General features: G+C 44.1%; 1 protein-coding gene across 1 annotated transcript in view; it reads left to right on the top strand.

Moving 5' to 3' along the window:
* The window catches only part of GPC6 (glypican 6), a 1,378,959-nt gene that overhangs the window by 1,264,316 nt on the left and 92,609 nt on the right, over positions 1-22,034 (top strand). Inside the window, exon 6 of the mRNA XM_004709773.2 lies at positions 4,069-4,212. Coding sequence (XP_004709830.1) covers positions 4,069-4,212 — 144 coding nt within the window. The remainder of the gene's footprint in view (positions 1-4,068; positions 4,213-22,034) is intronic.

Raw genomic sequence — 22,034 nt, 5'->3', positions numbered from 1 at the left:
GAAAGGTGCTGGGCGAGATGGGTTGACAAAGTGATTCCAACAATGGGCTGAAGCGTAGAAGTAACTGTGAGGATGCATAGGACTGGCCTGTGTTTCGTTCTGCTTCACTAGGATTGCTTTGAGTTGGAACTTGAGCTGATTCGCAGCACCTAATAATAACATCAATCAAGTTCTGTAAGATATGGCTGCGATGGGTTGACTCAAACATTCTGAATTTGAACAAGCTTCTGTAACACATCATTCTCAGGCTAAACCAGAGGAAACAGGTGCTCTATTTCAGGGATCCCCTTCGCCACCATTCCCATGAAGTCTTGTGAAATTCAGGGAAATAGCTCTTGGATCCTGAGTGTGGTGGCATCCCGCGAAAGGGTGTCTACGGTGACAATTCCCCTTGGAGATGGGAATAACGGAAACCTTAGTTAGGAGGTGACTGTGACAGATTATAATGTAATTATAATCTTCACTTGTCCCTATAGGTCTAGAGGTTGTCCCCAAATGACTAGAAGTCCGTGTGTCCTTTGGGTTTGGGATACAGCCCCAGCCACGCCTTCACTGAAACTATGCTCAAAATCCACAGAAAGCGGCTAGTCTACGAGTATATTATATTTGCCCACCTACATTCTGGTGTTATAACTAACACCCATTTAAAAAAAATCAAACAAGTGGTAAGGTTTTCTGCTAAGATGACGTATCTACCTTAGAGCATTAAGATCATTTCAGGGCATTGCAAGCCCCTTTAATTTAATTTAACCTATTGAGTCAGGTTTTGCCCCCCAAGGGCTAATTAGGATGTTCTATTAACGCTTTCAGTTCCTGGGCTTCCTGAAATCGCAGTACGACCATTAGTATTGTTTTGCCTTAGGCTTTATACTTCTCTTTAAAAACAACAACAACAAATAGCTGTCATTTTTTAAGCAAGTCAAAATAGCACAGTCAACAATTCCCCGGAGATTTGGAAATGTTAATGCCTTCCATCAGCAACGACCTTGCCACTGGGAAGTGATTTAAGCACTGGGGGGAAATGGCCCACTCTCTTTATCACCCCGTTTACGCTACCCTGCTCAGATTGCGCAGGGAAGAGTAATCAATAGTGTGTTAAGACCCATCCCGGGGAATGCTAAGACAAAGTGCTCCCACTCTGTAAAGTGCTGAGTTGAAGGAGAACTTTTGAATACAACACGAGAGAAATTAGCCTACGCGGGAAAACCGAATGAGTCATCTCTCAAGATGAAATTTGTCATCGGGCTTGGCGCTCCAGAGCTCTCAGCTAGCTGTGGTGCAGTCCTCTCATGTGCTTGACGAAATCCGCATACTCTAGCGCTAACAACCAGGGATCAAAGAAGAGGCAAGTCTGCTTTCTAAATATGTACCCGCAAGTTGGAAATTAGCTTACATGAACAGCGCCCCCACCCCCCAAATGAAAAGTTTACTTTAAAATGCACACATGCATGCAGGAGTGGGCCACAATGAGTTCTTGGAAAAGTGGAATTAGAAGATGATGGAGTTTTTCCATGATCTTTTGGAAGCCCGCATACATAATGATCTTCTGTGTAGGAAGTGTCATCTAATGGTTTTCAAACTTCCTTCTGGCACCCAGTCCCCTACTCAGGGTCCATAAAGCGCAATCACATGGAAGATGGAACCGTGTGGCACAACAACTCAAGGGTCGCAGCGCACGGGGGAATGGAACCTGCATAGACACCTCTTACAGACACTGTCCTGAGTGCTGTGTCATGGGGAAAACTGATGATGTTATCAGTGCAATTGCCTTCTACCCCAGGGGGGGTGGTTGGCAATGTTTTACTTTTCTGTTTCTATGGGGGTTTGGTTTCCTGCTTTTAGTTAGTTAGTTAGTTAGTTAGTTTGTTGTAGTTTGCTGCTTGGCTTGTTGCTGTTTTGGGTGTAATTGGTCTCAGGGGGGTTTGATTCTGTCCTAACATGACTGCCAAAGTAAACCTGAGTCATGCATGTCCCAGGAACGAGCAGATGGATTCTGGGACCCCACTTAACTCCAGCCCCAATCCAAGAACAGTTAGTTCAGATAACATGATCCTGCTCAGTTCTCACCTTCCTGAAACGATCACTAAAGATAAGGTGCCACAGCAAAGTGTGGTGAAGACAGCAGGTGGTGCCTGGCTATCATTCAGAATACTGTCTGGTGCCTTAAAGGCTTATATTCAAACAAGCAGCCATCTAAGTTAGGAGTCAACCAAGTTCACCTGGAAGAAGCACACCAGCTGGTGTGATCCAAAGATGACAATAACGAAATTCAAATATGACAAAGGGAAAAGTATCAGAGCTTAAATTGCAAACACCCAAGTTTTAGAAGGCTCTGGAGGACAGTGGGAGTCTGAAACCCATCTGCAGAGTATCTAGTCAGATTAAGCCGCTTGCAGATCCCTTCTAGCCACAGGCAAGGGTTTTGAATGGCTTTACTACCAGATAGAGATCATTGTAATTGTGATTATACTGGATCAAACTTGATACTTGATCAGTTGACCTCCCTCTTGACCCAACCTGAACTTGTTCTAGGTGCAAGAATTTCTTGCTTGTTCCATGACAAAAATTTCTTCCTTTTAAATACTGATGGTGGCCTTTTCTTTCTTACTCGTTATTTGTATTTTCATCTTTATATTGTTGTTATTTTATCCTTAACACTGTATTTTGTTTCTGTTGGGTTTTCCATTTGTGAAGCACAGGAGTTATGCACAGAGATAATAAGTGGTGCAAGGGTTTACAGGGGATGTAGGGGTGAGGGCTGGGAGATAGAGAGAGTTGGGGATTGGGGGAGAAAACAATGCATGCAGAAGTAGGAGGGAACCCTAGAACTGATTGTGATTACATGACTCATTGTAAATGCGACTTAACCATAGAGGGGGAAAAAAGAAAGAAAATGCTCTAAAATTGATTGGCGTAATGATTGTACAATTCTTCTTGATATGATTGAACTATTGAATTATATGATATGTGGATTATATGCCAGTAAAACTGCAAAAATTTAAAAAAGCGTTCTGAAAATGTTACTCTGTGTCCTAGAATTCTAGTAATAGTATTATCCCTTGAAACCTAGTGCAGAGTTTGCAGCTTCTAAAAACAGCAATTGAAGTGTCAAACCCCCACCCCCGCCCCCGTTTGGGAAGCCATCGTGGGAAGAACGGATGGCGGATGGCGCAGTCCCTGGATCATTAGAATGAAGTGTTCGATGTCTCACAGCAACCCCAAGTGTGACGCGAACAGCTGTCACTAGCAAACTGAGGGAAACTGCCACCACACGGAGCCCACTCTTATGTGCATGCCCTCTCTCCACGCCGTTGCTCCAGAGAGCCTTTCCACTGCGTCTTCTGATGGCGCTTCATCAGTCAGAGGGGAGTCCCTGGAGGTATTGGGCCTTATGTGCTGGACATGAGACACATTTGTCAGGATAACAAGAATCCCAACTGGATGTTTATTGAGAATGAATTCAGGTGTATGAAGGTATGCTATGTTTGAAAGCTTCCTCAGAACGAAATGGCTCTTGAGCTGACCCTGACTCCTGGTGAGCCCCGATGTCTCCCGAAGTGGAGCTGAGCGCCATGGGGTTTTCCGTGGCTGGCTGTCCGAAGTAGCATGCCCAGCTTCTTCTGAGTGGACTTCTCCTTTCCTGCGGTGCCTGTGATCCGTTTGCACCCCTCAGAGACTCCAGAGCAACTAGTCACACATTTTAACATGGGAGGGAACCGAGGAGCAGAGCATGCAATCCCTCACTCCGTATCTCCCTGGGTAATTTTGTCTGCCATCGATGGTTGCAGTTGTGTACCTTTGTTTGCACTTCAAAGAAACATTTCTTTTCAGTAAGATCTCCAAACACAAACAAACTGCCTTCGAGTTGATTTCGATTCCTAGTGACGCTGTAGGTTTCTGAGACTGTAACTCTTTACTGGAGTAGAAAGCCTCCTCTTTCTCTCGTGGCTGGTGGTGGTTTCGAACTGTTGACCTTGTCGTCAGAACCCAAGGCACAGCGCGCTGTGCCACCAGGCCTCCGTCGTGATCGCAGGAGCGGCCTTTTCAACTTCTCTCTGGTTCTTCCAGGTCTTCCAGGGATGTGGCCAGCCCAAGCCCGCTCCAGCCCTCAGGTCAGCCCGGGCAGCTCCAGAGAACTTTAACACTCGCTTCAGGCCCTACAATCCTGAGGAAAGACCGACAACGGCTGCCGGCACCAGCTTGGACCGGCTGGTGAGTGCTCTGATGGAGGGCCAGTGTCCCTTTCTCTGCGGAGAGTACTCTCGCCTCCCCATGCTAAGATGCTGGAAAAGCTGATTAGAAGAATCAGCTCCTCGTCACATTCTGCTCCTGCCTTTAATTAGAATTATGTAACAGAGTGCGGTCTTTCTTTGAGGGCATGGATTCGATTATTTAAGAAATTGTATAACCATTAATCCACTCATGCGGTGCTCAGAATTTCCACTTCATATTTCTTCTGAAATATTCATTTGAAGACTGACTGTTACCAGTTCTTCCAGATCTATAAGTAGTATAATAGCAGATTTCTAATTCATCCTACTTCAGTTCTCTTCTTAAAATGATGGTTTATTCAATTATGATACAGTGAAACTTTTGTACTTTTTATGTGAAAGTTTCTCTTTGAAAGACCTTGCAAAGAGACCCCAAAATAATTTCATTACCATTTTTCCTTATCTCCCTTCTCTCTTTATTTTTTTGGTGTGTGTGTGTGTGTGTGTGCCCTTTGAAAGTTGAAACCCTTACATGTAGCAACTCTTTGAGCCCTTTACATGTGTGACAGGAGCCTGCATGGAATCAACAAGACAATTTACTGAGAATAAAACCATCAATGAATGTAGCAAACACATTTTTAGTATGCTTTACAAATCTGATTTTGCCATAAAAATTAAAAACATCACAGCAGAGAAATATTGCCTGATTAGGTGCTATTTCATCTCTTCTATTTACAGGACTATAAACAATTTATATACCTGTAATTGTTAGTACTGTTAATGTTACTTTGCCAATTATGTTCATGTGAAATTAATAGATAAAAACCTTAAGGTCATAAAGTCCTTGAACCACATCTGATTGTGTCATATAAACTCGGGTCTCAGGTCTCCAGGGTAGCTAGTTATTAATATACTTTTATTGGGCTCTATTATAAATTACTTTATCATTTTAGCTCATCACCCTTCTACAGCTCATAAGATTAAATTGCTTGGGTTTGGCCTCAAAGTAAGTACAACTCAGCATTTCTCTCTGTAAAGATCAAATGGATTTGGCAACATGAAGACCTGTCCTTGAAATCCCAGTGTGACAGGAAAGCTGAGTAGCTAGCAGCCGAATTGTCATAAAGTTAACAGCAGTTATGAGCAAATAAAATACCCTTTTCTTCGGTGTGTCTTCTGGGAGCCTCTTACTTGACTTTGGTTATTTCTATTTTGTGTCCATCGTTTTAGAAGAAAGTTAAAATTTCGTTACCCTTTCCTTTTTTTAACAACCATATAAATGTTACCAAACGTCTAGCTACTAACCAGATGTTTTAAAGCACTCATGATTTGCTTGGGTTTTTAACTTTACAAATTGGTTTGAATTTCAAGGTTCTTCCAAGAAGAGTGAATAGTGACCATGGAGTCTATCCTTGTTAGGACTTCCGTTTGTAGTTGGCGCAATAATCAAGCCAGGGTTTTGGAAATTCTCATAAAAAATGAATTAAAGAACTGGGGTGCGTTATGCACTTAGTTATACTTGCATTGAATGTAAACAACCTAATGATACTTATGATGACTAATTAATTGACCCTCCCTTGAAACAGAGCAGCCAAGTTTTCCTCCCTCCACAAAAGAAACCCTTAAACAAGGAACTTAAAGGGAGACAAGCATTTGTTCCAAGCAGCTGTCTTTATGCAATTCAGAACCAAGCAAAGTGAGCCACCGTCAAACTTTGAGACTTTCATGTGCAGTCTAAAATTTGAAATATATGAAAATTGGAGGTTGAACTTTTTATTAAGAGACTTCATTGGTAATCTTCATAAGGCTCTCAAATACAAGTTTGCTGTTGGGAAATAGCAAAGGCCTTTAGTACTTTTTTATATTTCTGCAGTAAAACAACAAAAGCGTCCCTCATTAATTTTTTTCTGAAAATAAATGGGCAGGGTTGACCATAGGATCCTGCGTAAAAGGAAGGAGCAGGTTCAGAGCATAGAAAGGTAACCCGCAATGCCAATTGTATCCCTGTCTTCTCTGACACCCACTGTAGTTCAACTTCCTCATAGAGCTTAAGGCCCTGTGAGAATTGAAGTTATATTCCCTTTTTTTCCTCCCTATTATTATTGAATTGAATTTTGATTCCTTCCTCAATGGAAGAATTTGCAATTTGTTATTCAGGGCCAGTCAGAAGCCAACCAAGAGCCACTTTCCTGAGCTTCTAAGAGGAATGGAGATTTTTCCATATCAAAAGCAGCTGTACCAACGTTATTCTGGAAAACAGGAGCTAGGCCTGAAGCTGCTATCAGAGTCTCCATTTGCTGCCTGTGGTGCCCCCACGGCTTTCTTTCTTCCCTTTGAGAGTTCTGCGTAGTTCTGCATCCTGGCAAGGTGGTGCAGTGACTCTGGACCTGTGTGCAGTGTGCAAATGTCGGGCCTAATCATCTTCCAGCTAGATGGATTGTGCACTGTCCTCCGGTCTGCCATACATCACTGCCCATCTTGGCTGCTTCTCAACAAGGCCCCAATTGTCATGTTTCCCTGAAAAGGTGTTTGCTGGGTATTTGTACGAAGTAGGTGTCCCAGAAAAGGAGTCCGATTGTGAAAGATTTTTCATCATTTCGCAAACTCTTTGTGCATAGAAAATGCTGCAGTGCACAATGCTTAAAAAGAATGTCTAATCACCCTAACCCCTTTGCCTAAATCAAGATAATGCAATTATCTTGCATTAGCTACTTCTTAATACCATTGACGTTGAATTTTGTATCTGTAGAATTAACATTGAAATCGGCTATTAATTTGTCTCACGCCCATTAAATTATATTTTCCATGACCTGGTATTTATGGGGTTTGTTTGAGAAATAAATTTACATGAGACTTTTTGAAAACTTATCAAACGAACAAACAGATAAAAAACCCTATCTCTTAAAACTATATCTGTTCCATCATTTCACCTCTTACTATATTTATAAAACACAAAATTATTTTATATCTAGGAACATTCCCATGTGTTCCTTTAAAATTAGGTGGCTGTTTGCATAGTCAGCCTTCAGATTATGCATCCGTAAAATTATTTGTGTTGTCCCAGTATTTACTTAATACATTTGTCTTAATTCAACTGCTGATAGAAAGCTGACCTGTCAGAGAATACCCCAACCCCTTCTGCCAACTGTTGAGTTACTGAAGACAAAGGATGCCATCAGCTAATTTGCTTAACAGAGAGGCTTGCTGCCTTGGCCCTCTTTCCTATTAACAGCATTCACCCTACCAGGCCTTCTGTCCAAGCCCACTGCTGTTGGCTGTCAATTAAAGGGGCCAGTGGTGACTATCAGTGCTCAGAAAGAGGCTGATCCCTGGTTCTTTTCTGAAATTTACACTCCATGAATTCCCTGGAAAAGTGTGAGGCAGAACGATGAGTGTCTTGCTCTTTTATTGAAGTGTCAATTCGCTGGAAGGAGAGAGGGTGAAAATCCAACACAAACTACTGAATTGAAAAGACCTGACCATCTAAGTGTTTGAAACGATCCCTTGTAACAGGCCACTCGTTACGAGCCCAGCCGAGCAGAGACATGCTGAGCTCACTTGGGTGGGAATCACACGGTGACTTGACATCGCCCATAGGATGTATTAGAGCAAAAGAGGTACTTTGCATTATGTATTTAGTAGAAATGTAGCTTGTAAAACTCAGGTTCTTTTTAAAGCTGGGCTTGGAACTTCATTCATGAAGTTGGGAGTGATTTCGCCCCGAACCTTCTAGCAAGTATTCAGCGTGGTGCTGTGCATGCAGACTGCTTTCTGGTCATTCTGAGGGGTGGGGGCGAGGGTCGGAGGAATCCCAGCCTGCGATGCTCACCCTTATGCCTGCTCTGTGCTATTCTGTCGATAATAATCTTTGTTTCTTTTTCCTTTGACTCTGCTTTCCCCTTGCTTGCCAGAGGACAGTGTGGCGGACAATGCAGCACAGTGTAAGCTCTGCTCTTTTTCTCCTCTCAGCCCCTTTGTCTGTGCGCAGCCCTTCGGGAGGGTTTCGAGAGAGCTCACCTCCACTTTTCCCTTCCAAATGGGCCAGAGAACGAATTGAACACCTGCGCGGCCACCTTGTTTAGTAATGCCCTCTCTGCTTGGTGTTTCTGGTTAGCAACCATTTTGGTACTGTCTCCCGATGGTAAGGTTTTCCATCTATTCTTTGGGTAAAGCCAGCTCCTTTGGTGGCTGATTTAAATTTGATCCCAATGTTCAGACTATGTGTAGTCTGCCGAAAAAACTAGCTCGCCCCTGATGGAATATACTGCCTGTTTTCTTCTCATGCTGAGCAAATAATTACCTTGCTAATAATAAGAACAAACCAATCAGCTCCCATGCATGACGACCTATTTTTTCCCATTAGTTGGGGCACGGAGAATTTGCGGGTGGAGGAAGGGGTATGAAATCGTTTGGGCTTTTGGTTGTTACCCCCCCCCCCCACTTGAATTTGCTGATTACTTGTAGAGCATTCAGATAAGGAACATCAGATTTTATTATTTTTAATCTTCAATTTGGTTTGTACTGGAGCAGAAGAAATGAACCATCCGGGCCATTTTGCTTGATTTGATGATAAATTGAAACAATCAAATAAGTGCTGGGTGTCGTTTTCATGACCCTCCCTGCTTGCAGCAACTCCTCAGGAAGCCCTCCAGAGGGGCATGGACTCCAGAGTGGGGGCGGGGCATCGCCGGTGGGCCCTGATTTCCTCACCCAGTGCATCCAGGGCACCAGCGGGACAGATGTCAGCCTGGCCGTAAACCCAGGTCTCGGTAACATGGCATCTAAAGATTTACCTCGTTGTTTTGATAAAGAAATCTCTTCCTGGTAAGAGCCTGAGAAGTAACCCTGTCCATCCCCTCGGCAGTTTGGACGGGGAGAGTTAGAGATCATCGCCACAGCGCATGCTCTAGAAGGGAACTGGTGGGCGGATGAGGAAACAGGTGCTAAGGTCTCCTGATGCCAACTCAGAAACGGAAGGAGAAAGCAGGATGGTTGGGATCTTTTCATGTGTTCAAGGGGCCCCCGGCTCTGACGGCCTGAGAGTGCAGGTGGCCTGCCCAGCCACTTGGGAGACTCCCCAGGAGTTGACCCTTCCCTTTACCTGAAGGTTGTTATGATCCCTGGAGCTGACCCGAGAGGCTTTCCCCAGAAGAAGGCCGACTTCTCTGAAGATACTGGCACGAGTGCAAGCCACCAGAGGACCACATCTTGGCCTGGTGCCCCTGCTGGTCTCCTAGACTCTTCTCTAGATGGGCAAAAATCTAATATCGAGTTTTATGATTCTTTCAAAAATATAACGCAGCCTCTAAAACCCATTGGTTTGCCATTGATGACAAAGATGTTGCTAATATTATTACAATTAGATTTAAACACTCACAAAATAGCAAAGTTAGATATTTTCATTTTTTCCCCTTTGGACCCAAAACTGACAAAGCAACTAACATCCTGGCATCATTTCCTGCCTGCTGGGTAGCACCAGTTTGAGTAAAATGGTGGCCATAAAAATGCCCTTCCATGCCTCTTTGGGACCGTTTTGGGGTGATCTAAGGGATATTGGTTCTGCGGATGAAGGAGAGGGCCTGCTGCACATTTTAATTGCTATGGCATTTCATAGTCCCCTCCAAGGATTCTGCATGGGCCTAAATCCACTACTTTGCATTTCAAAAGGATGTCAGGCTGTGATTAAGACACTGCGTCATTAGCTAGCACCTCAGCTACTGTCTTTAGGTGAAATTGATATTGCCCACCTTCTACGGGGCACAGACACAGGGTCACTCACGCACTCACTCACTCACTCTTCATGCGTGGCCCCAAAAGGAAAACCTAAGTAGCGGTAGTAAACCAGATTCTCCACTTTAATTAGCTTTCTAAAGACAGATGGGTCAAGGCCAGATTGACTTTCGGCCTCTGTTACAACTTCACAAATGATGCCCCACTCAGCCCCGCAGACAGATGCCTACTGTTCACTCTCCTTTGGACTGTGAACTACCCACACTTGATCTGCTTGCGCACAACCCCACTGAGACCCCCCACTATCATTTTCAGTGAACCCTCAGTAATAACACCAGGAACCCTGCTGGGATAGTGGTTACGTGGTGGGCTGCTAACCACATGCTCAGCAGTTCAAAATCATCCTCCGCTCTGTGAGAGCAAGATGAGGCTCATACTCCTGTGAAGAGTTACAGTCTCTGAAACGCACAGGGTCAGTTCTACCCTGTCCAATAGGGTCACTATGGGTCACAATTGACTTGCTAGCTGTGAGGTATCTGTTTGTTTCTGAGGAGTTGGAAACAACTGCCAGCAAATGCAGATTGCTTTCCAAACTGAGAAAATGCAAACCATCCCATCCCAACTCCCCGACTTATTCAGTCCTTATTCCGCTCCTCTCCAGGCAACATGAGCAGCATGTGGTGCCCAGAGAGTCATCTGTCACAGACGTCTTGCTGTGTGTGAGGCCCATGGTTGAGGAAGCCCAAGTGGGGACTATCTTAGGACACACATATAAGATGATGGCTTATCTCCAAGATGAGATTGTTGTTCTGCTTCTGCCATGGGCTTGATGGATGCACAAGTCTAACTCGATGCTGGCATGCATGGTTGGGAATTTGGATGGACTGGCCGGTCCGGATGTAGATTCTTTTTCAGTTGTCATCTAGTGGACAGTGGGCTATTATTAATGTCCGTGGGAAGCTTTTCTTTCTGGTGTGTGGAAGAAAGGGCAAACGGGAGGCACATATGTCTCTGTCAGCTCAGCCAAGGTCCTGCTTAATGGCATGTGCTCATAAATGGGAAGTAGAAACATTGTAATCACCACACTGGCTGCACAACTCCCACTGTACAACTGCCTGAAGACATGCCCAGAGAACGAGATGAATTCCAGCGATGAAATCAGGTTTGCTACACAGTCCAAAGGGAGGAAATGTCTTCACGCCTTACCCTAGGTATAAGTGGTCTGCAGTCATTTGGCGTGGTAATTCTGAGACCTAACTTGAGTTTCAGCTCTGTGTTAAATTCACCTTTGTCCTTGTAAACATTTAAGCAAGCACTTTGGTGACTTTGAATTTGTCATAATAATGGCATGTGGTGCTGACTACAGATTTTATGGTATGCCCATATGCTTATTTTTCCCTTCAGACTTTCCAATTCTTCCAGAATGCCTAGACCCCAGTTAAACTGATGCGTTCTGAAAGTATCAGTTAATCAGCAAATGTGTTTATTGAGTTCTTTGCTCTTGATGTTGCATAAAAAAACAAAATCCCCTGCCGTCTAGTCAATGCTGACTCACAGTGGCCCTCCTGTGGGTTTCTGAGACTGTAACTGTTTTATAAGCGCAGTCTTCCTCCCAAGGAGCTGCTGGTGGTTTCAAACTGCCAACCATGGGGCTCCCAGTCCAATGCACAGTCCACAACACCACCAGTGCTGAAGTTGCCTAGTACTGAGTAAAACTATCCCATGTACTCTAGCCACATCAGAGCATGTTATTAGTGCTCCTGTCATCCAAAGGCAAGGATGACTATTTGCAAAGGGCACTGTTCGTGTACCACGTTGAAGAATTACCTAGCTGAGATGGAGGCAGCAAAAGAGACTTCCTCGCAGATGGGACTGGTTAGGGGCAGAGAGTCTGAGTTCAAGGTGGGGAGACCAAAGGGCAGAGACCACAAGAAGGAAATGTCCAGGAGGCAACACTTGCTTCCGAAAATCACTCAACAGGTACATTGTGTTGTGTATAGTTTCGCCAAAAGTTTTTTAAAAATCTATTTTTAAAGCATTTCTTAGCCACCCAGGTAAATTCCTTCATCTCCTATAGGGAATCATATAGAGACTCAGGCCATGTTAGACTACAAGAAATAGAAATTTGCTTGTTCAATCTAAGATAAATGACACCCCAGAGAATATGTGGACAGCAGATTAACAAATGAATAATCCATGCAGAACACATTACGTTGTATAAAGTCCAAGAAGCCATGCCACGCAGTCCATTTCAATGTGCAGTGACACTGCAGGGTAGGATAGAACTGTCCCTGGGGGTTTTCAAGACAAATTGCTTGCAGGAGGAGCAAGACTCCTCTTTCTCCCATGGAGCAGCTAGTGCTAAACCTTCCTGCCAATTGTGGAACTTCGTCATCAGAGACTGTGTGGCCAGTCATGAGCTAATCGGATGAAGAAGTTCATCAGCACACTCATTCACAGTATGGGACCTGCTTCAACCATTAATGGGTATGTGAGTGAGACGGTTAGACAAATCGGAATAGAGGAGCCACTTGACACCGTTCAAGCAGCACCTCACCAAATATTTGTTGATGTGAGGTAGGTAACGGGTGACACCGTTCTGTCATGAAGTGATGGAACATCTCCAAGAAACGTTTCCTTCTTGTGGAAAACCTGCAGTCATTTCTGCTCAGAGCTCTCTGAGATATTTGTACGACAACCCCCAAGTGTGATGTTCACACTGGTGAGAGACAGCGGAAGAAATGGGCTATTTCATAAATACCCATTTTGATGTATTTGCTGTATAATCAATCAGCCTTTACCTGACTCTGGGGCCTATGGAAGACATTTTAAGGCACTGGGAATTTGGCTATTCCCATAATATACTTGGACACTCTGTACTGTTAGCAATAAACCTGAGGCATAAACACTGTAGAGAAAACCTGATGAAAAGAAACCTGTTTGATTGAAAATTGACTTTCCTTCATAAATGTTAAAGGTGGAAAGACATCTGCAGCATGCAGTACTTTTATTACTTGAGCTCATGCCTGGTCAGACTCTTAGAAAAGACTGGCCAGGTTACGTATTTTTTAAATCATACTGGTAGCAAGGAAGGCAACCAGCACCCTTCTCACTACCACTCTGCTGCTGTTTTACAAATAAGTGTCTGAAAGTTGGATTTGTGTAACATCTTCATTAGCTTCTCAAATACGGTATTGAGCTGGATGGGAACAGGTATGGTACTGCCCTTAAAAGCAGTACCCCCCCACCCTCGCCCCCACCCACCCACCACCCCCGCACACACACACAAGACAGTGGCTCACAAAACAAAATGTCATTTTGGCACAGAGTACGGAGCACATCATAAAAAGCCACAACACCAACCCAAATCGCCTGCCCTGGAGGAGGAACAGGTGGAAAGCTCCTGCGCAGCAGTGAGGATGGAGGCTGTGTTGTGACTGTGCGGGCATCCTCAGCGGAACCGTGTTCCTGGTGAATGGCCTCCTGATGGGGAGAGTGGAAGGTCAATAGACAAGAAGGACATCCTCCAAAGATGGGTGCACGTTGCCTGCAGTGATGAACTCGACCATGGCAATGACTATGGGGATGGCACAGGGCTGGGCAGCATTTCTTCCTGTGGAATTGATGTGAGACATATGTTGCTGCCCGCCGGATGACACTTAACCACAATGTTGTCCACCATAGGCTCGTATGATTCAGACAAGATTTCAAACTTGGTAAAACTCTGTTTCATTCGTTTTTCTAATGCGAAGACAAAGAGAAGAAAAGAATCCGTTCCAAATTCAACAAATATTAAGACCTTCAGCAAGCCAGAGAGGCTGCATCTATGGGCTGAAATATAAGAACACTGGTGAGGATGGCACAGGACCGGGCAGGGTTTCACTCTGTTGTACAAAAGGGGTCAAGTGTCTATGGGGCAGAACTGACTCAACAGCACCTACCATGTATCAACGATAGTTGATTTCGATACAATCAAAGAACTCACAACACCTCAGGGGCTATATTGAAACAAAACAGCCAAATCAGCTGCAGTTGAGTTGATTCTAAGTCATCGTGGCTCACACATTTGCAGAGCGGATCAGTGCTCCCCAGAGTTATCATAGCCATGACCTTTCAGAAGCAAATTACCAAGCCTCCCTCGATTTGCTTTGGGATGGGTCTGAACCCCCCCACCTCTCCATTACTAGCCCTCATTTAATCATTCATATCCCCCATAATCTGAATGTAACAATGAGCTGCTAAAGAGTTCTCTCATGCTGAGCTGCAAGCCTTTGAGAATATGGTCTTATTTTATTTTTTAAATCATTTTATTAGGGGCTCATACAACTCTTGTCACAATCCATACATACATCAATTGTGTAAAGCACATTTGTACATTCGTTGCCCTCATCATTCTCAAAATATATGTCTCCACTTAAGCCCATGGCATCAGCTCCTCATGAACCCTTGATAATTTATAAATGATTATTATTTTGCCATGTCTTACCCTGTCCGACGTCTCCCTTCACCCACTTTTTTGTTATCCGTCCCCCAGGGAGGGGGCTATAGGTAGACCCTTGTAATCAGTTCCACATTAGACATTTTTAGGTGACTATTTTACTTGCATATCTTATCTTCATTTCTTTACCTGCACCATTTCCAGAGCCTTCAATTTTAAAGGTACTTCTTATAAATCTTACATAGTTGGATTTTTTTATTCAACCCATAATGACAATTTTTATAATTTAACTAACATTTCCTTCATGTAACAGTTTAGAAATAATGGTGTTGTTGGATTTTATTCTCCCATCTCATTTTGTGCATTTGTCTCATTCTATTCAGACTTACAATTCCTCCCTTCTTGTGCATTAATTGAGGATTTTCTCATTCCCCCTCATCCCCCTTTAAAAAACTGTTTAGAAGGTATGTTCTTTATTTGTTTTATTCTTCAGTGTTACCTTTAAAATTTTTAACATATATCATTAAGTTCTGAGCTAAATCAATATCTTTGTCCTTTCCACAACCCCTCAAGAACCTAAGGACACCTTAACCCTGATAACACCCCTCCCACTCTTACTCTATTGTTAATTCGCTTTGCCTTGCTTTTTCTTAAGTCCTAATGCGACATTAGTTTATCATTGTTAACTGTGCTGTAACTTATAAAGATTTAGCTGCATATTTACAGCTTTCTTTGTTTATCATCAGAATAAGACACTTTCCTGAGTCTGGAATCCATATTCTTAATTCCATGGCCTGCATACATACTGAACCAACTCCTAGTGTGCCTATATAGGGCTCTTCAGACTGTAATCTTTATGGGAGTCGATAGCCTCATCTTTCTCCCATGGAGCAAGTAAGGAGTAGTGCACTTCAGGACCTAAATGATAGGTCCACCAGGGCTCAAGTCATAAACTATTTTTCTATCATGCATATCAATGAATTCATAGCACTACACAGCTGCTTTGGAAAGTTCATGGGAAAAGTGGAATTAGGAGATGGGACATTTTTCCATGACTTGTTGAAGCCCCATTTGAAGCGCTCGTTCTTGGAAGGCATATTTGCTCAGTGTGACTCAGGGTGAAAAGTTCCGTTGACAGTTACTTTCCCTGAGGGCCTGATGGTCATTCGTTCCTGGCTCCCACGGTTACTGTGAAGAAGTCGGATACTCCTGATATTGGGAATGCTGCTGGTCTGATACGACTTGGGTATTTCTGCTGGCTCTTGCACATGGTGCTCTGTTACCTTGTATAGTATGAGTTGTGTGTTGGTCGGTTGGTTTTGTTTTCCCTAAGCTTACATTTAATCAATAGAAAGTATTGGGGGATACATTGAAAGTGTATTTTGATTTAGCTCTTTGACTAAGGATTTTACCCCTTGGTAATGGAGTTGTGAGGCAGGCTCCCCTCAGGGCAAATCCTATATATGATTCATTTCCTTTCTCTTGTAACCACACTGCACAGCTGTAAAAACCAAAGCCGGTACATTATTTTTTCCTCTGGGTTCCCATTTTCACTTATTTTGGGGGCTTTGAGGATTTACTGTTTTACCAGCTCATTGATTCTATTAAAATCCTTTCTGTTTTTTATCTAGCAGGTTTGGTTGGCTTTAGCAGAAGGATCAGAGAATGATGTACACAGGGCAATCTCCTCCACCAACCATGTGTTAAAATGTTTGATTTACCACTTGGGGTAAGGGTAATGGAACAGTTTTCTTAGTTCTCTGTTTCTGACAACTTCTCAAGGCAGCCCCAGTTTAGTGGCTCATATAGTAATTGCAGCTCTTAGCTTCATCTTCAAAAGTGTTAATGTCCCAGGCACATCCTGCATTTCCACTCCAGCCAGCTAGCAACCCTGCTAGCATTGCAGTCCTGAATCTGCTGGCCCCACACAGCACAGGAGCAAGGATCCTCTCCAAAACCTAATTTTGTGGTGAGAAAACTGTTACAGAAGATCTGTCATTATTTCTTTCCATGAGGGATCTTAACCAGACGATGTCACACGTAACCTGGACCACTGTCCTTCTGAAAGACAAATTCAGCACATCTTTCACATGGTCTCCTTGATGGCACCGGGGATAATCTTGCTGCAGGTAGATAAGTTAGCCCACCAGCACAGTCAATGGAACTGGGCAGCTCACTAACACATTTGGGAACTCATTTTGAAAGCAGTGCATAGGACAGTGGGTCTCATTCAATTGCTCAGAATAATTTATTCGATTGATACTATGCTCCACTTCTTCAATTCATTTACAACACTGTCACGCTCTTTCATGAATACTAATAGGAATAATAATTAAAAATGATGCCTCAATGCCATCGTTTTGTAAAAAACAAAGTGCTATTGAGGACATAGTGAATTTGGCAAACTTACAGCAACATCTCAAGAGAAAGACAAGGCTTTCTACTCTCGCAAAGAGTTACAGTTTCAGAAACCCACAGGGCCAGTTCTATCCTGTCCTGTAGGGTTGCTGAGTTGCAATTGACTCCATGGCAGTGCATTGGTTGGTATTGGCAGCGCCAGGTGTTCGGTGTCAACCAGCAGCAGTGCCGGCCCACCCTTGCCATTCTGCCCCGGAGTGTGAACTGGAGTGGCTTTCGCTCTCTCTGCAGTTGGCATTATCTTCCATAGAACATGCAGAAGTCCGCCCAGCTTCCTGGACTCAAGCAGCATGGCACTCAAATGCATCCTCAGGCAGACAGAAGGACAGCACAGGCCAAGAAGGGGAAAAACGTTTTAAAAGAAATGCAGAAAGCTGATGGTACCCGGCTATCAAAAGATAGAGCGTCTAGGGTCTTAAAGGCTTGAAGGTAAACAAGCGGCCGTCTAGCTCAGAAGCAACAAAGCCCACATGGAAGAAGCACACCAGCCTGTGTGATCGCGAGGTGTTGAAGGGATTAGGGATCAGGCATCAAAGAACAAAAAATCATATCATTGTGAATGAGGGGGAGTACAGGATGGGGACCCAAAGCCCATCTGTAGGCAGCTGTACACCCCCTTACAGAAGGGTCACGGAGAGGAGACAAGCCAATCCGGGTGCCGGGTAGCAACGATGAAACATACAACTTTCTTCTTGTTCTTAAATGCTTCCTCCCCCCACTATCATGATCCCAATTCCACCTTACAAATCCGGTGAGACCAGAGGATGCACAGATAGGAACCAGAAACAAAGGGAATCCAGGACGATGATCCCTTCAGGACCAGTGCTGAGGATGGAGGGAAGGTGGGGTGGAAAGGGGGAACCAATGATAAGGATCTACATATAATCTCTTCCCTGGGGGACGGACAACAGAAAAGTGGGTGAAGGCAGACGTCGGACAGTGTAAGACATGACAAAATAATAATAATTTATAAATCATCAAGGGTTCATGAGGGAGGGGAGAGCAGGGAGGAAGGGGGAAAATGAGCTGATACCAAGGGCTTAAGTGGAGAGCAAATGTTTTGAGAACGATGAGGGCAATGAATGTACAAATGTGCTTGACACATTGATGTGTGTCTGGATTGTGATAAGAGTTGTGTGAGCCCACAATAAACTGATTCTAAAAGGGAAAGAAAGAAAGAAAACCTGCGTGCAGGTGGACAAGAGTTACAGTCTCAGAAACTCACAAGCGCAGTTCTCGCCTGTCTGGCTGGGGTGGCTGGGAATGGGTACCGCTCAGTGGCAGTGAGTGTGGTTGTGAAGGCACACAACCAAAGTTGTCAAATCTGAAGATTTGATCTTAAGCAGATTACTTTTAGTGTCTCATTTTTCACAGGCAAAAAGATAAACACCGGTGTCGGTGTTTTCCTTTTGCTGCGATGATTCTAGTACCCACACGAAGAAAGCGCTTCACTTAGTCTCTGGCTTAGCTACTCTGATTATGATAATAATAGTGGTAATAGCCATGGATTCAGTCATCGGTTAACATCGTAATGCGTGTTAATAAACAAGCACATTGAAGCTCAATGAGTGCAATTATGCAGTGAAATTCTGGCCCCACCCTGGTCTTTCCAGAGCCGTGAAGTGGGGTGGGACATCCTGTTTCCGTGTATAAGGACTGGCGGTATGGTTAAACCTTCAGCTGCATACATAAAGGTCAGAAGTTTAAACCCACCAGCAGCTCCAGGGAAGAAAGAGGATACAGCGGGCTATGCCTATCTGTAGGAACTCGACTAAATGAAAAGGGATTTAAGACTCCTAAAGGTTTCCTCGGTGTCCTAGGCAGTCACGGAGTTCCAGGGGAGAACTGCTGGCCAACACTGGCTCTGGGCACTTCAGTTGAATAAAATTGCACCGAGCTACAGCGAAGATGCAGCCACACAGCAAAATGACAATGAAGAGTCCCAGGGTGAACATTTGGGAGGCCAGTAAGAGATCCGGGTGACATAAAAGTGTTGGGAAAGGATCCAGCTAAACGGTGGAAGAAAATTACCTAGAGGAATGATGGAGAGCCCAGGTGCCGCGGACCTTGCTGGCCGCTGTGGCGCGCGTCTCAGAGCAGTGCGCATGCTCGTGGGCTCCTGCCACCGTCAGGTCCGCAGCTGGACGGCTTGAAAAAACACATCATGTGACCAAGGCCAGGTAGAAGTACTGGCGGAGGGGGATGAAAAAGCCAAATCAGGTGGCTGAATGAAGGTGACGAGCCCTTGACATTGTCTTTTTTAAAAAAGCACGTGAAGGTGAAGACAGGGACGAGTCGCTGCCCGTAATTTAACAGTAAAATGATCTGCTCTTGGGGAGTAGATTTGACTCTGGGGACATGACAGAAAAAGAAGACGATGATGAATCTGGCAGCTAGTTTAAGCTTTTTATAACTTCCTCCATCGTGACCTGGCCCTTTACAAATAATAGGATGAACAGAGGCACCGGGTTATTAAGATTTGCTCAGAGCTAATGTTGGAGCTGGAACAAGAGAGCGGATGTCTGGTCCCCATTCCAAATGTACGTTCATCAAATCATGGCACTTGTCTTTCTTACGGCAGAAAGAAACTGGATCTACCTCACTCCCTGTCTCAGTCCAGGCACTAGGAAGAGACACCGCGGTGTTGTTTCATTGCATCAGAACAGACAAAGGGGTTCGCACATGTTGGGCCTTATTTGTAAAGCTTGCAACAACTGGGAGCAGTGGTTTGATTTTTCCCCCTCCTGAGGGGACCTCTGGTACTGGTTTTCTGTCTCCCAGGATCCTGCTAGCTGTGGTGTTTGTATTGCCATCGAAGACCAGACCACGCGAGGGGTAGAAAGCCATTTGAGTGGGTTTATTGTTCATTTGGCTGCTCTCAGTCCCTGCAGTGCTGCCTGACGATCCTCCGGGAAAGGAAGCAGTCAGGACAGAAAGAAGCCTAGACCCCTGACGCTGTTGCCCTTCAACAATGCTCAACAACAAGCCAATGACATTCACTGGTCTTCTAAAAACCTAACAAGGATTTAACTTAATTATTAAAAATAAATATCTAACTTGATAATCATGCCCCCACTATCTGTAGGTATTCACACTGACAGCAGCCACTGGAAGAATTACATGGGCACTTAGAGGGCAGCGGGCTTATTTTAATGGAGACAGAAAAGCTCAGAAGAGGAGGTGGAGAATGAGTGCATAATTCATTGTTATCAATGACACAAAAGGATGCATGCAGCAGCCGTCGGATTCGTGTGTGCTTCACTGGGTCTATTCTCAACCACCACAAAATAACAAAATAAATCTCAAAAAAATAAAAAATATGATACGTTTTAATATATTATATATTATAATTTTAGAATAGTTTAAAGAGGGAGGGAGGAAGGGTGAAATGGAAAAGTAAAACAATATTCGTTTTGAACATCAGGGCTATAGTTGGTGGCCAGAACAACTTTCAGGGACCTCCCGATGCAGCCTGCCAGAGTGTTTCTCACTCTGTAGTTGCTCATTCAAAGGGAAGTGAAAAACAAAACAAAACTTACACTTGCTGAAGAACTTTAAAAAGGGCAGTGGGGTCTAGACATCAGGGAGTCTTGTGAGAGGTTCCAGAACCTTCCATCAACTATCCTCCTAAATTTTGTGCAGAATTGCTGTCAGGTTCTTGAATGCTGTTGCACTCCATGGGGATTGGGGATTCAGGTTTCTCATGGGAGTCCCTGGGTAGTGTAAATGTCAATAGGTCTTTGTTATTAAACAGTGTAGGTTGGTGGTTCGAGTCCATGCTGAGGTAACTCTGAAAAAAACAAACAGCCATTGAACATGCTCTGACACACACGGTTGCAATGATTCAGAATTGTCCTCATAGCAACCAGTTTTGCTGTATTACAGTAATATCAAGTAAGTTCTTTTTGGTTTAACTTATAATTAGGAGTAAGAGGAATTTCAAAAGATAAGAGCTATTCGGGGTGTTTGCTTGTTTGTCTTAATGCTGGGCATGCTACGAAAAGCCCTGTGGGGGTTGAAATCCTTATTACGGGTTTTCTTACTGCTCTGCTCAAATCATTGCATGCTCTTGAATTGCTGTCAGCTCTTTTTCAGCTCCGATGAACCAGGTGAATCAAACGGGACTCTGGTTGGCCAACAGCCCAGTAGTGCTCTTTTGTGCCACCTCTAAACGACACGTCAGTTAAAAGAACAAGACCCAAATAAGCCAGTGGCCCAATCCTTAAATCCTGGCCATCGCTTCCTCCTCTCTGGAAAATCTGACCCCGGTCCTTCAGGTGATCTCCCATGGAAGACAGGGTGCAACAGGCAAGGCAGATGGCTGCCAGAACACAATTCAGAAGGTTTGCGCTGGTACATTCCATGGTCCTTGGACTTGGGAGAGATGTTAAAAGTCCTTCTGGTTCAATATTCTCACTTTACCAACAAGGACATTACATTCAGAGGGAGAAAGTAACTCATCCATAAATCACGCAAGCTGATTTTATTCTAAACGTCCTAACTGCCAGTCCAGTCATGCATGCAGTAGTGCTTTGTTTTGTGTAATTCCACACTGGTTTTAGTGAGCCTGTTTGTACACACATATCAGGCATTTTTGGCCTTGCCATGTATATCCCCAAATAAAGACAAACCGCACGATTTTAATCGCAAAGAACAAAACGATTTTGTTGAATTTACTTTAACAAAGACAGTTGATCGCTCCATTCACACTGATGGTAAATTGGCTGAGAAGATGAAATTGAGCCTCAATGTTTCCACTTTTTCTAACAGCGCCCAGAGAATTCTGGGACTGTAACCTTCTCTCTTTTCGTTGAGATGTAGGAGAACAGAGCCAAGAGATAACTAACAGCAAATGAGATGATCTCTTAAGATTCCTTCCTGCTTGCGAAGACTAGCATTTAGTAATGACAGCTAAGTCAAAACAACTCTTCCCCATGTGCGGGAGCCCTGGTGGCATCGTGGTTACAAGTAGGGTTGCTACCTAAGAAGTCAGCAGTTCGAGCCCATCAGCCACTCCACGGAGAAAGATGGGCCGTGAAGAGTGCAGTGTCAGAAACTCAGAGGTGGTTCTACCCTGCCCTGTGGGGTTGCTGTGAGTCTGCCTCAACTCAATGGCAGTACGTTTGGGGTTTTTTGTTTGGGTTTGTGGGTCGGACGAGCTAGAAGTCCCTGGGGCAAGAAGCTTGGCCGGTACAAGAAAGCGCTCAGGAATGTTGGAAGGTCAAGTAACTCTCAGG

The sequence above is a fragment of the Echinops telfairi genome, unplaced genomic scaffold (genome assembly GCF_000313985.2).
Source record: "Echinops telfairi isolate 266 unplaced genomic scaffold, ASM31398v2 ScPeMD7_7405;HRSCAF=8443, whole genome shotgun sequence".
Classification (NCBI taxonomy): Eukaryota; Metazoa; Chordata; class Mammalia; order Afrosoricida; family Tenrecidae; genus Echinops; species Echinops telfairi.
This window is presented reverse-complemented; position numbering and strand designations above follow the sequence as displayed.